General features: G+C 35.8%; 1 protein-coding gene across 1 annotated transcript in view; it reads left to right on the forward strand.

Moving 5' to 3' along the window:
* PLSCR1 (phospholipid scramblase 1) overlaps positions 1-12,265 on the forward strand; it is a 58,888-nt gene extending 46,623 nt beyond the window's left edge. The window contains exons 6-9 of the mRNA XM_036753406.1: positions 1,545-1,765; positions 4,666-4,827; positions 7,346-7,507; positions 11,435-12,265. Of these exons, the coding sequence (XP_036609301.1) occupies positions 1,545-1,765; positions 4,666-4,827; positions 7,346-7,507; positions 11,435-11,470 (581 nt within the window). The 3' untranslated portion in view covers positions 11,471-12,265. The remainder of the gene's footprint in view (positions 1-1,544; positions 1,766-4,665; positions 4,828-7,345; positions 7,508-11,434) is intronic.
* The last annotated feature ends 3,147 nt before the right edge of the window (positions 12,266-15,412 follow it).

Genomic DNA, 15,412 nt, shown 5'->3' on the forward strand with positions numbered 1-15,412 from the left:
CATGTTTCATTAGTATTTCAAATTCAATAGATCTAAAATGGAACTTTGTTTCTATCAACTCCTTTTAACAGACTTCTCTTTGGAGGTTGCCATCATACTTCCATTACCCAAGTTCACACACTTCGAATAATCCTTTGTCAGAATAACAGATTCACCCTCACAATTTCATCAGTTGCTGAGTCTTATGGATTGGTTTCTAGAACAACTATTGCCTCTATCCATTTACCATTCTGTTGACCACCACCCTAGTTCAGGCTCTCATCTCCTTTTCCCACTATGATTAGTGGTAAGATCATGTCTTACCACTATGAGGATATTGTTACAGAAGCTTCCATATTGGTTTCTCTGCTTCTACTCTCTCTTCTCTCCAAATTATCTTTTCCACAGCTGATCAAATAGTTTCCCTAAATAATGTCTGATCATGTCACTCCAATACTCAAAAACCTTCAGTTGCTCTACAATGTCTCCTAGATGACAACTGCATCATCTGTCATTTAAGGTCCCCTATGAACTGGTTCCAACCTACCTCTGCAATTTTTTTTTGTTATGGCCTATGAAATCTACATTGAATGTGAATATCATAAGATAATAGATTTAAACCTGAAAGAGATCTTTGAGATTATCCATCCCCTCCTCATTACAGATGAAGAAATTGAGTCCCACAGAAATTAAGGTACTTATCTGAGGTCATATGCCTAGCACGTATGAGACATTTAATAAATACTTGTTAAATGAATGAATGAATAAATGAATGACTAAAATAGGATTTAGACCCAGGTCTTCTGATTCATATTTTTTTCTGTTCTTTGCCATCATAGTGTTTTTTTTCCTGCACCATTACATTGTTTATTTCTTCTATATCGTGGATTTTTTTCTACACTATTATATTTCTCTTAGACTCTGTTATTCTGAATGAAGTCCCCACATTTCTTTTCAAGAAGCAGCACAGAGGAAGTGGTGCAAGTTCAAAAATCAGAAAAATCTGGATTCAAAGTCCCATCTCTCACATACAAAAAGGCTGTGTGACCTTGAGCAAGTCTCTTAACCTCTTAGTGCTTCCAGACAGCTCTGTAATACTCGAAATTGCAAAGGCAGCGCTGGTCTACATTGGCAGAGATAGTTTTCTCATTAGAGCTCATTATACCAATGGAATCACAGGTTCAATCTGAACGTGAAAAAAAGTTCCCTTTCATGAATTGGGAATGATAAAAAAAATCATTTTTCAGGAATTTGATCCAAAATAAGAACAATCGAATTTCTAGTCTTAAACAGAAATTTATGAAACTATAGGAAAGAAATATTGAATCTTAGATCTGAAGAGGCTTTAGAGATGATATGGTGCAACCTATCAACCTATAGGGTGCAACCTTGTTTTATAGAAAACCGAATCCCAAAGAGGATAGACAATTTGCCCCAGGTGGCACAGCAGGATAGAATTAATGATTGGAAATTATTTAGCATATTTGTGCTAAAATCATTTTCCCAATAGTGGTCTTATTAGTGCTAATTAGCATATATTCCTTTATTTTTTTTTTCATTTTTAGTATTCACAGGCTTTGAAACCAACAACAAATATGTAATTTGCAACACCTTGGGACAGAGAGTTTACTTCGCAGTGGAGGATAATGACTGCTGTACTCGAAACTGTTGTGGAAGCTTAAGACCCTTTATTCTAAAGATCCTGGACAATGCAGGCCGGGAAGTGATAACCTGTGACAGACCGTTGAGATGTGCTACCTGTTGTTACCCCTGTTGCCTCCAAAAGGTCAGTGAGCATCTTTTTGACGTACAAGCCTCTTGGTCATGATGCTGCCTCAGAATTAGTGGACAGTGATCTCTCCCATTAGAAACCATGCCATTCATGGATTGATTAAAGACTATATTTATACCTGGGGGTGGGGGAAGGTGGGCATGGCACATGATAATTGTTGACAATGGAGGGCTATTTTATGAAATAAGGATTAGAATTGTATTTGACCCCACAGGGTAGAACCAAGAAATAAGTGGAAATTGTAAGTCTGTAATTATTTGCATGTCATCTCCCCATTAAAACCTGAGCTCTTTGAAGGAAGGAGCCATGTTTTGCCTTTGTTTGTATACCCTAGTCCTTAGTACAGTCCCTGGCATACAGTAAATGCTTAATACATCCCTGTTGACTTGAAGTTGCAGAGAAGCAGACTGGCTTGATGTAATTAAAACAATAACAATAATTAGATGTTGAAAAGCCAAATAGGCAGCATTGTAATTTAACATTCCAGATCTTCAAGCAAAGTCTGGATGACCACTTAAATGGAGAGATTATAGCAGAAGGAACCTTCTATTCAAGGATAGAATACTAATAGATTATCTCTAAGAACCTTCCAGATAAGACTTGAAAAAAAGACTTAAAATGGTGATTTACACACTCCATGTGTGGAACTTTGCATATATCCCCATTTTACCATTAAATTTGGCCCAGTGTACTATCTATCAAGTGGTAGAGTCACAGAGATGGCTACAGTATACCTCACTGCAACCTTTAAGTTAGGATTAGACTGACAAGACAGACACCCTGACCCTTCCTAAAAAAAGTCAACCTATTTGCCTGGTTTCCATTAAATTTCCTTTCCAGCAAGCCCCTTCTAAAATGCACATACCCCTAGAGAGGATCATATAAGCCAATATCAGCTAACACTTTCCATATCCATTGGTTCTTTAGCAGACAGTCGATAGCCAACTGCTAACTAGACACTTGAAATATAGGGAAGGTACCTTAGGAAAGGAATGCCAAAGAGAGAAGAAAGACACTAACAAAGACATTGCCTATTTTTCGTTTTTGCGTAGGGTCAGCCATGATTGTGCCACTTACAATTTCCCTAATCTTGAGATTAGGATTAAACTCACAGAGTCTGATTTAAAAGGGGCTTCGAAAGTAATCTATTCTAACTAATCCCTAAAAAAGAGTTCCCTCCATCACATCATCAATAAATCAGGTCATCTAGCCTTAATTTGAAGATCTCCTGAATGGGAGAACATACCACCTTTAAGCTGTTTGAATGCACTTTTGGAAAATTCTAGTTTTAAGAAATCATTGCTTATTTCAATCCTAAATTTATGTTTTTGTGATATAAATCCATTTGTCCTGGTTCTGCCTTCTGGGGCCAAACAGAATAAGTTTTCTTCCTCTTCCATCTTAAAGACTTTCAAGTATTTGAAGGCAGCTTTCATTTCCCCCATTAAGTTTTCTCTCATCTAGGTTGAATATTCCAAATTCATTCAACCGATTCTTGAATGGAATGGTTTTGATGCCACTCATCAGACTAATGCCCTCCCTTCTCTGAATTATTTCCAACTTATTAAGGTTTACACCAAAATGTACATAGAATCTAATACAATGTTTCAATCTAACACCAGGGCACAGTGCAATGAGACTATGTCATTCATCATTCTATACAGCATGCCTACCTTAATTCAAACCAAAGTCTTGTTAGTTTTTAGGCTACCATGGCCATATCAAAATGTTGTCTTGTTTTGAATTTGCATGCCACTAAAACATGCACATCTTTATCAGTTAAATTACTGTCTAGCTATACCACACCTATCATCTGCTTGTAATGGTGATTTACACACTCCATGTGTGGAACTTTGCATATATCCCCATTTTTACCACCCTATTAAATTTAGTCTAGTGTACTATCTATCAAGCTTTTGATTCTATTATCACAAAGTTAGTGACATTCACTTACCACCACCAAAGCTTTGTGTCACCTGCCAATTTGGTAAGCACCCATCTATGCCTTTACCTAAGTCACTGTTAAAAATTGTTGACTAGAACAAGGTCAAAACAAATCCCTGATACTTGTCATCGAAAGTTCCTTTTCAGAGTTGACGTTGAGATATTAATAGTCACTCTACTGGTTTCCGAATCCACTTAACCATTCTGTCATCTGGTCTCAAGGATGACATGAAAAACTCTCAAAGGCTTTAGTGATATCTAGGCCAGTTATACCTTGAGCTTTCCTTTTCCATCAAATAAGAAACATTGTTGGAAAGGAATATGGTGTTAATTTGATAATTCAGAAGGTATTGGTGAGGCTCCAACCTACCAATGGAGTGGAAGGGGAGGAGAGAACATAGAGTAAGAGTGGAGTGAGCACATGGATAAGAGCTAGCCCCCATGAAGAAAAGATGTTTGCTGGACTTTGTGTGATAGAACTGAATGCGCTTTTTATAGTTCATCTTTCTTCCCTGGCCTCACTTTCTTTGCCAGAGGTATATTGCTTACCAAGTTAGCTACCTTTTTGTAATGAGTCTAGCAAAAGCCACTGGTTGCTGACCCTTAGTTTGACAAGGAACAAAACTCTAAAAATCAGTTACTTTTTTTTTCCTTTTTTCTATAATAGCCTGCTATCATTATATAACTAATCCATGAACTGAGTTGCCTAAGCCTTTCCAGTCTATTTCTTGATCAGTTAATTAGCAATAGCTACATGGAATCACAGGAATAACAGAGCAGAATCTAAGTCCAAAAAGTTTAAGAAATTCATCCTACCATTGCATGAGCACACAAGCTGTTTTGAGCAGATTTTCTGAAGACTTTTCTCCCTCTTATAAGTAGCTTATTTTAAAAATTGAGGTAGTTTATGTTATTCTACTGTGTCTTTTCAATCTCTTTTCCTTTTCCAGTTGGAAATACACTCTCCTCCTGGTGTACCCATAGGTTATGTTGTCCAAAATTGGCACCCCTGTCTGCCAAAGTTTACAGTTCTAAATGAGCACCAGCAGGAGGTGCTGAAAATCGACGGCCCATGTGTTCCTTGCAGGTGTTGCACGGATGTTGACTTTGATGTAAGTTACATTGAAAATAATATTTCTGAGTTTCTCTACTCAAGATAAGAACAAAAAAAAAACAAGTTTAAATTGTCTCTCATTTTGAAAAGGCTGTTTTAGCTTCTGGCACACTTAAAAAAATAAGCTGTATTTCTAAATTGATGTGTTTGTTCCAATTGGAGGGGAAGATGTTACTGGAGTGTTGTTGTTGTTTTGGTGGCAGCCAAGTGGCTCAGTAGATAGAGAACTGGCTCTGGAGACAGAAGGATCTGAGTTCAAATCCTGCCTCACACACTTACTAGCTGTGTGACCCTGAGCGAGTCACTTAGCTGCCATTGCCTCCCCCCCTCAAAAAAAAAAGTGTGACTATGTAAAACGTATCTGGTGATATATCACCAAAGCATCAAATGTTTGAGGTAGGGGTTACTTTAAGATCTTTTGATCTAAGATCCTTAGAGAGATCTTGGAGATGAGGAAAGCAAGACCTAGAGAAGTAAAAGAACTTTCCCAATTCCGTAGCTAATAAGCAACCGAGCCGGGACTCCAATTAAGGTCTTTGGTTCCAAGTCCAACCAGCTCTCTGATTATACTTCCATCCTCCCAAATTATGCTGATGCTAAGATTGAAAATGACTTACTTTTATCACTTTGAAATAGATTCAGTTGAACGAGAAAAGGGATTTGAAATAAATGATTTTGTGTGTCACCTACTTGTTTATTTGGTTTTAACTAGAATTAAGAAATAGGCCCTAGATTATAATATGAGATGTTAATTACAGAGACAAGGGGGTGGGGTGAAGAAGTCGCTGACCCATATAACTGAATAGAAGTAAGCAAACCAACCAAATGATTTAGGATGTTCATAAATGAGGACTGGTCAATGTTGGAGGAAATGTGGCTTATTAGTATTAGAAAATCATACAACTAAAGTCAGAAAGGATCTTAGGGGCACCCTAGTACAATGCCTTCATTTCACAAATGAGTAAACTGAGGCCCAGAGGGGTTAAGCAACTTTCCAAAGTTATGTAGGCAGTAGGTGGCAGAGATGGGCTTTGAATGCAGGTCCTCTAATTCCAAATCCATTGGTCTTTCTACTTTACTATGCTGCCTCTTCTGTGATTAATTATAAGGTTCAGCAGTAGAAAATGGTGAATTTGTCATTGCTAAAGCAAAGCTTTGAATGGAATTATACTGAGACAGGTCTAGACATACTGGCTACGGTTTTGTCAGTTGGAGCTGATGATGGATTTTCTAGTCTCTGCCATTTGCTTAGATGTTTTTGCTGCTTCTTCAAATCTATACAGTAATCTCTTCTCATTTTTAGTTATTGGTTTTGCCTCCCCCTAAGGCAATTAGTTCAGTGTTTTCTTTATTCTTCACATAAGTGGAAGTTAAATATTGCTCAAAAGGGGAAGCTGTAAGTGGGATTTTCTTCCTCTCCCATTGGACTCCAATCTCACTGAATCTTTTCACATGATTTCTTTTCTTCCTGCTATGTTTCCTCCATATACTTTTTATGATGGATTATAACTTTGAATCTAAGACAAATATAAAAGCTTTCTCCTCATTTCGGAATTTGATAAAATCCCTACCCATATATTTCAAAGTAATGGTAGTATCAATCTAATTTATCTGTACTATACAGCTCAGTTAAAAACAATTCAAAATTCTATAGGGGACACTACATGTTCTATTGTGATTCTAGCAGACATGAGCCAATGTGACTTTCCAGTGCTAAAGCCGCAGGGGACATACCAGTTGCAGAGCACCTGCAGCTAACTCCTTTCCCTGTGAGTGTGAGTTAGATAACAAGCCCAGAGACCATGCAGATACCTACAGTCACAGGAAGAGAGGGTTTGCTTTGGTGTTTTTTTTAAAATATGTTTTTACTGCTTAGCTTGGGGAAATCCTAAAAGAAACTCCCTCTATCAAGACATATCTGACCTTCTCTGCAATTTAGTGGTCTTAGAGGATTGCTTCCCTAAAGAAATAGCTACCACTTTAGCTTCATGTGCTACAGTATATAATACAACTATCACAGAACTCCAAAGAACCACAGGAATAAAAGATGCTATCACAAAACTTTGTTATAGAAAGAGAAGATGGGCTGGTCACATGATGAGAGCAAGGGATACATGGGTATGAAAAGCCATAGTGTCCCAATGGTGCTCTTGTGTTGTTGGGATAAAATGTGGAAGGCCTCTAGCGTGTTTGGGTCTGGGAGTCACAAAGGGGAGGCAGACATGGATTTGTAGTAATGGAGGGAACTCTTAAATTCAGTGAGATCATAGGTACATTTGGGTATGTATGACAGGAATTAATTGAGGAAAATCTGACTTCAGGTAGAAATATCCTTTCTCAGATAAATATTTTCCAATTTATGCATGAATTGCTCTCTCTCTCTACTGGCATGTATACTATCTGTTTTACAAATAATAGTATCTACATGACACCCTTTAGCGTAATAAAAATAAGATCTTTTCTCATTCTGTGTTGAAGAAATATTTGAGGTCATAATTTATTTCTTCTCTCATTAGGTAAAATCTCTAGATGAACAGACAATAGTTGGAAAAATTACAAAGCAATGGACAGGATTTGTAAGAGAAGCATTCACAGATGCTGATAACTTTGCAGTTCAGTTCCCATTAGACCTCGATGTGAAAATGAAGGCTGTGATGTTGGGTGCTTGCTTCCTCATTGTAAGTACATGATTAATAATTTTGTTTGCTTTATCCTAATTTCATTAATTGAAAATAATCATATCCACTTCATATCCACTTCACACATGTAATGGATTTTGTATTTCTTGTCTTTTCAATGGATGGGGGAAGGGGAAGAGCAAGGGAGAGAATTGGGACTTAAAAAAATCAAATTTATAAAAAGAAATAAAAATATCAAATGGTGGTTTTAACAATTTTCCTCCTTTTAAAAATGAATGTTTCATACAAAAAGTAGTCCTTCATCCCACCAACAAACTTGGTGTCATTCTGCATAGCCTATAGATTTCAAGACCTAGGATAGCATAAAGGACTCTATTATGGTTCAGAGTGACCCAAGCAAGCCTAGTCTGACCTAGTCTGGAAAGACCTTTGCTAGTTTATAGTTTTATTCCTTACATCTCCAGGCACTCAGGATCCAGACTTTGGAAAATACCCATGAAACAACATTGGTTCAAACCAAATGAAGTGGGGATCTTTGGGCATATTTCAGGATCATTACCCTGTGTCTTCATCTTCCTCCCTCAATATAAAATTTAACTGAATCTCAGAAAGAATTATCCTATCCAGTCATGAAAATCCATTCAATATGCATCTAAAGAGAGGAAAGAACAAAACAAAGTTAATGGGCTCCAAAATGATCCTTTAAAAATACTCCAAGATGTTTTTTTTTTCTTTTTGAGGTGTCTGTGGGGGGTATGGACCTGTGATCTTATTGGTATTGGGAATCACCAGTAAGGAAATGTGTCCTACCAATGCAGATCAAAATGGCATCTGCTCTGCATTTTGTAGTGGTACAGAGTTCCCTGGAATACTGAAAAATTGAGATGGGTAGGTTCACATAGCCATTACGTGTCAACTCTAAAGTCATCTCTCCACTAAACCATCTTGTCCAAGATCAATAGTCTACTATCTTGTAGGGCCCTCAAGGAAAATAACAGTTGTCAAGTTTTACTTATAGCTGGTTAAGACCTTACCAGAACCCTATCCTCAACTTTGAGTAAGAATGCAATTGTTCAGCTTGGAAGAACTAAATGGGACTGAAAATATGGTTCTTCAGCTCAGGCTGAAGGAAGGACAGAAAAAGGTTTAGTTTGTTATAGCCCTTGACCCATGCATCCTGAAGGGTTAATTCCCATGGATCATAGATTTAGAACTGTAAGCAATCCTGGAGGCCATCTAGTTGAACTTTCTATTTTACACATGAGAAAACTGACACTCAGAGACTTTTAAGTAATTTGTCCAGTCACACAAGTGGCAGGTCTAGAATTTTAACCTAGGGTATCTGACTCCAAATTCAACATTATTCCCAATGCATTGCTCTGCCTCACACCTTGCAGGGACAGAACCTGAAAAGTGATAGTTCATTGATCTGCCCAAGGGAAGGGTACTTTCCAAATTGGACTTGTTTTTCATTTTAAAGTATTTGGCACTACCTATATGGTTGTATGGTTTGTCCTTTCTCAGAGAGGACCATGACATCAGGAAGATGATGACATAACTTACAATTGAATTGAATTTGAGTGAGGAAGGGCTTTGCAAAGTCATCAGCCTCACTTGCTCCTCCAGTGGCCACATATAGAACAGGATGACTGGAGGGGAGACCTTGGCCTTTCTAAGGTCTTTCACAGTTCTCACTTTGAGTGATGCAGCATCCATTCTGTTTAAGAAGTGAGTCAAGGGATGGCCCCTTTAATCAAAAAAGAACTACCGAGAATCACAAAGTAGCCCATGAGGGATAAGGTCATTCTTTTCAAGCTAGAAAAGCACATGCTGTTTGCTTCCCTCTCTAAATCAAATCTATGAATTACACAAAAGGAAAATTACTTGGAATCTTGCCAAGATTCTTCATCCATTAACAATTTTAACCTAATTCCATTTGATGTTTCTCAGTGGTCCAGACATAGTTTCCAGTGAGAGTGTAGGGCTTACTTTGGGTTGAAAGACCAGGATAAGCTTCTAAGTTCTCTAACTCCTTGTATAAACATGATTTTTAAGAGAAAGTTTCATAGTTCTATACTCAAATTTATCTGACATCTACAGGGGAGAAAGAGAAGATGGAAGACAAGAATTAGAAAATGATTTGAGGGGAAGATTAAAGAAGAGATAAAAACAATCATGCATATGAATTTTAGCTAGCTATAAGTTAAACTGAGAAAAATAAAAACAAAAACACTTTTTCCATAGAAAAAAGACACTATAGCCCAGAACCAATTTATATAGTAGTCACTTTCATCTTAATGTCAAACATTATTTGTATACTGTCCTCAAAACAAGCGTTCTATGTTCAAAACAGATTTGATATGTCAGACTTGGTAATAGTAGTAATGTCATGGTAATGGTAAAAGGTGAGGGAGCAAAACAGAATCTGAGATTAGAAGTAGAGGAAAGGGATTCAAGAGGAGGAAAGCAAAGGGGAAGGTCAATGGAAACCTTGAAGAATTAATTAAATTCACTCATGTCTGAGTAAAATAGAGCTAAAAGAGTGAACTTAATATGAGCATGATATGCTGCACCCCAAGTTCCAGGCATACAAAGACAATATTTAATCTAAAATTGGTGGTGAACTCTCAAATTATCTCTCTTTGGTCTAGTTTGGACCCCACTCAGAGGATCCTCTGTGAACATCAAATATCATTTGTTTCTAAATTCCCATTGATATAGATATAAAGGTCCCTCATTTCCCATATAAATATTCAACATATCTGTATATTCAAGTAGAGGGAATCCTTTATTTTATTCATAGAAAATGCCAAACAATAGAGAGGACTCACAGTAGTCTTCTCATGCCTTATGGTACTATCCTAAATTTATTTCCTAGAAGGAAAACAAACTTGAACTTGCCAGAGACGCAGTTCCTGTATGGATCAGTCATATCTCCAGGTCACTCATGGTAGTAACAGAAAAGTCTAGACTTTTGCTGTTCTGTATTGTGCATGGCTCAGTTCCTTGTGCCTCCTTCAGCCCTTGGATCATCTATTCAATCACCTCTCTAAGAGAAGGATATAGTGCAAGAAATCCGCATCTCTCCTCTCTGGTAGGCTGGCTCATGTGATGAAGAAACAAATTTAAATAATAAAATTCAGAAGGCCAGAAGTGCAAACAAGGTAGAGGGAAGAATGTGCATTAAAAAATAGTTCATATATTTTATGTCTGGAACTTAGTTTTGTTTGATAAATATAACCACATGTGTACTAGATGTAGAGACACACACATATACATGTATACATGCATATAGACACATATATGTATAAAAATTCATGCATGTGTCTGAAATTATTAAAAGGGCTGTACAATTTCTAAATTAAGTCTAGACTGGAACACAAATTCATTCTCTTAGTACTAGAACTCTTTCCAGTCCAGGAAAAGAAATTCTGCCAATCCCCATATACATAAATCCAACCCAACTCATTTTATACATGTATCCCTTAGTCAGTCCTTCATCACAATATTTAGAACATTATAAAGCATTTTATACAAAAATCAAAAGTCTGTGTTATTACCCAGCAGATAATACATATGAAAATATTTCAGAAATTAATAATATATGTACATAATATAAAATATTACTAAAATATGACAGATACTGATGGGTATAAACTGTTCTTTTCCTTTATAAAAATGAGACCTTTTGTGCAAAGGATGATAATAGTGAAGTTAAGAAAAGTAAAATGGGGGTTAGGTCTTTAGTAGTACCCCTGATTTTTACCATTTTACCAGCAGTTGTTGTTGGTTATGTTAGTCCTCCACAGGTTCCAATAAACATGAATACTAAACTTTTTGGCTATATTCAATTTAGTTAAATAGATTATGCAATTTCTGCATTGTTTTATGCCTTGTGCCTAAAAAACAAACTTAGCTCAATTAAATTCTAAATCTAATTGCCTATATTTTGGATTTTCATTCTAGGACTTCATGTTTTTTGAAAAAGATGGAGATCGGTAATCTTCAAGACAAGCAGTATGGCAGTAGTTGGATGGATTCACCCTCAGTTTCATTTGAAGAAATTGTATTGGGACATTCGAATTGGAAATATAATGGGATTTTTAAAATTCAGCTTTAAAAAAGTATACTAATAATGGTGGAATCTATACAGTAATAACACATTCAGCTTTATGCCTTTTGTTTCAAATTATGGAATATGTTCTTCCTTTGTTTTCTCATCTGTAGAATAAGGGAGTTGATTAAATTACCAGTAAGCTCCCTTCCATCTGTAGACTTATGATTCATTGATCATATCAGACAAAAGTCTGATATATCAAATCTGTTTTTAATGTAGAATGCTTGTCTTGAGGACAGGAAGCAAGTAATGCTTGGCATTTAGATAAAAGTGACTACTATATAAAATGGTTCTGGGTCCACATTGTCTTTTTTTCTATGTAAAAGTTATTTTTTCTTAGTTTAACTTATACCTAGTTAAAATACATGTATGTATTTCATTTTGCAAACTCGAATGTGATTTGAAAACATATCTAAATAAAATAAGATATAATAGCATTTACTGACAAATACAGAAAAAATATTCTTTAACCATCTGGTGCCTAAGATAGTGGTGCCTAATGAAACTTAACCATTGTGATTGTAATGCTCTTTTCCAAAGGGGTGAAAATAGAAATTGTTTTATTTTTATGCCTTTTATTACAGAGAGATAACTATTTTTCTTGCTTATATAATTAATTATTGGGATCTCTTTGAGGGAAGGAGACCAGCTTTTGCCTATTTTTGGATCCCCAGCATTTAGTACAGTACCTAGCACATAGTATGTGCTTAATAAATGATTGTTGACCTACTGAATAATAATAATAAAGAACAATGGGGGTGAGAAGGAAGGGTGGGATCTGATCTGCTAGTTTTTCTCAACTGAGTGCACATTTTTAGACATTTCATTTCCTTGTTCCTACTGAAACTGTCATGCCATTCACAAGTATTTACTTGTAGCTCTCTGTTCAATTCCAGTTGATTTTCTGCTGTGTGAATTAAATTGTAAAGATTTTCTTACATTAAATAAAATCAACATATGTTGTCTCTTTAGAGTGTGTGTGTCTCTGTGTGTGGTTGAGTTATAATAACCTTTTTCTTTTTTAAAAAGTGGCCATGTTGGATATTTATGCTACTAACTGAAGAAACTTCATGAACTCAAAAATTTAATATGATTTTATTCCAAATGTGCTCCATTTATTTTCATACTTGGCACTCTCTATTTGGTATTTCTACATAGCAAAGAAACTGGAGAGGGAATTTTTCTTGAGCTAGGCGATGAAGCCAGTTACAATTCCAAAGACAGCTTTCTGGTTTATTCTGTTCTTTGGTCCTTCATTTTTACATTTACTCTCTATATACATCTTTCCTTCTCTCCCATTGCTTTATACAACCTCTCCTTCTTTTCTTTTCCTAACTTGTGCTGGGTGCAATCCTGCCATTAAAGGAAAAGCAATTGGCCTAGAGAACAAGCCCATCTGAAAGGGAGACAAGTAAGTCAGGTTGAGGGTGAGGATGATGATTACCTTGGATCCCTTGGATGGGCAATAGTTGTGAAAGAGAAGTAAGAGATGGTTCTGGGGGGAGAGGGGAGGAGGGATCCGGGAAAGGAAAGGGAAGCAGTCTCTGTTGTGTTGATTTTTACCTCTCTGAAGGCACATGGAGCACCTAACAAATGTGATGGATGTGTAATGTGATTGTGAATATTGGCTGGGGGACATGGATCAATTCACTCAACCTCTCTGTACTCCCCAAACAATCCTCTAAAATGGTAAGTTGCAGAGATAGTGCCGTTCTGCTTTAATAAAGAAAATTTCTTATGAGGAACTATCCATACCAGTAAAATTACTAGTCCTTTTCAAAAAATATATATGTGTATTCCACTTCCATTGTGCTTTGAAACTGAATGCAAAGATTTCAGTAGATCTCAATTTCTTTTAATGATACCAGGTTTAATTTTGACATACTGTTTCTGAGGACTTTATTCACTGATTAATTTAGAGAAGTTTATATTTTGTGTCTTCCCAAATGTCATCAGGTAATCAATGTCGGTCTTATGTCCCTGATTATATATTAATTCCCCATATATCTTATACTCTGTGCCCTATGGATTTAGACAAATCAAGCCAACTGCTAAGAAGTGTATTAGATTTTCCCTACCCTTATAAAATAAAATTAATAATAATGAGTAAAATATTTAGAAAATTCTTTAGTACAATGGATTTACTTGTCAGCTACACAGTTTGAATGACAAACTATAGAGGTAAAACATTGCTACTGTGATAGACCAAAGAATCATGGATTTTTCAAGTTTAAAAAAAAAGACTTCAAATAACTCCAACTTTAACTCCTACATTTTACAGATGAGGAAATTGAGGCCCAGAGTAGCAATGTCAGTATAATTTTATTTATGTCTATGCATATTATATATAAAGGAATTTGGCTGTGAAACTATTTCTTCTCAGTGAGGGGAACCCCTAGGTGTGTTGGTCAGATACAGCCTGGCATATATACATAAATACATGCAATGTATGCACAATGTGTTTATATATATATATATATATTCTTATACATACATACATATATACATACATACTTGGAATCTTTGCCCTATGTTCCTATAGTATTAATCATTTAATAAGAGATTGGATTGGATTGGTTTGCATTGGATTGGACTAGATTAAGATGACCAGTGAGAGTTGGATTGGCATAGTGGATGGAGAACCAGCAAAGAAGTTAGGAAAGCTTGGGTTCAAAGCCAGTTTCTGACACATAATGGTTTTATGAGCAGGGAAATCAATTAACTCTCACATCTCCAGGCAATTCTATATTACTATAAGTTGCAGTAAAAGAGGAATTGTCAGTCTGCATTAGTGAAAGAGATTTTCATACCAGGAATTCTTAATAGCAGTGAAATTGCTGGTGTGGGGAAAACAAATAAATAAATACATTTGACCAGTGCTGCCAAAGACAACAAAGGTATAATAATTCATTCGAGGATGAATATATTTCTAATCTATATGGACTAATGTTAGTATAGTATTAATATGGAATAATATTAATATAATCTAATGTATAGGACTAATATAATTCTAACATATATTCTACTATATTCAGAGTATATGTAAAGATACACACACACACATCCCACACAATTAGAACTATACTAATTCCAATGATCAATAGTGACCTATGAGACCACAATGTTTCCTGAGATACCTGGGACCTCCCTTCACTGAAGAGGGATCACATTTACTAGACTATCTGGCTAACTTAGAATTGAATTAGGTCACCTCATGACTGGTTCAGACTTTTAAACTCCAGAAGAGTGCTAGACACTATGGAATTAGTGCTGATGACATTCTTACTTGGCTGCCTATTTGAAAAAACACAGTGATTTTTAACTAGCTCAAGTCATTCTAGCGTCTGATTCATGGAATCATTCATTCATAAAAGCAAATATTTAGAAAAGCAAACATTGGATTGATGTGTATAAATTTTAATTGGTCACGTTGGGGTTTATTTTTTATAATAGAAAGTTGAAAATAATGAGTGATTTGTTATGTGGACTTTTAAGAAGTGTTTTTTTTTTTTTCCAGGGCACTAAGTAGAATTAGTTATAACTCCTAGAAATGCAAGGTGAGCCAGTGTGTGCTCAAGTGCATGCATGCATTTTCAGATTCAAGTCATGCTATTGTTAGTTTCGCTTAATTGTTTTACTTTGTTACAAAGAGTTCTCAGAGACTGTGCATAATCTGGAAATGTTTATAATGTAATAACAAAACACATGAAACTTTAAAATGAATATGTATATTTACATATACAAATGTATACATACAGCATATCCGTATATACATACCTATATTCACAGATACACACACATAATTTGAAATGTCTGTTTTTATGAAT

Source organism: Trichosurus vulpecula, chromosome 4 (genome assembly GCF_011100635.1).
Source record: "Trichosurus vulpecula isolate mTriVul1 chromosome 4, mTriVul1.pri, whole genome shotgun sequence".
Taxonomy (NCBI): domain Eukaryota; kingdom Metazoa; phylum Chordata; class Mammalia; order Diprotodontia; family Phalangeridae; genus Trichosurus; species Trichosurus vulpecula.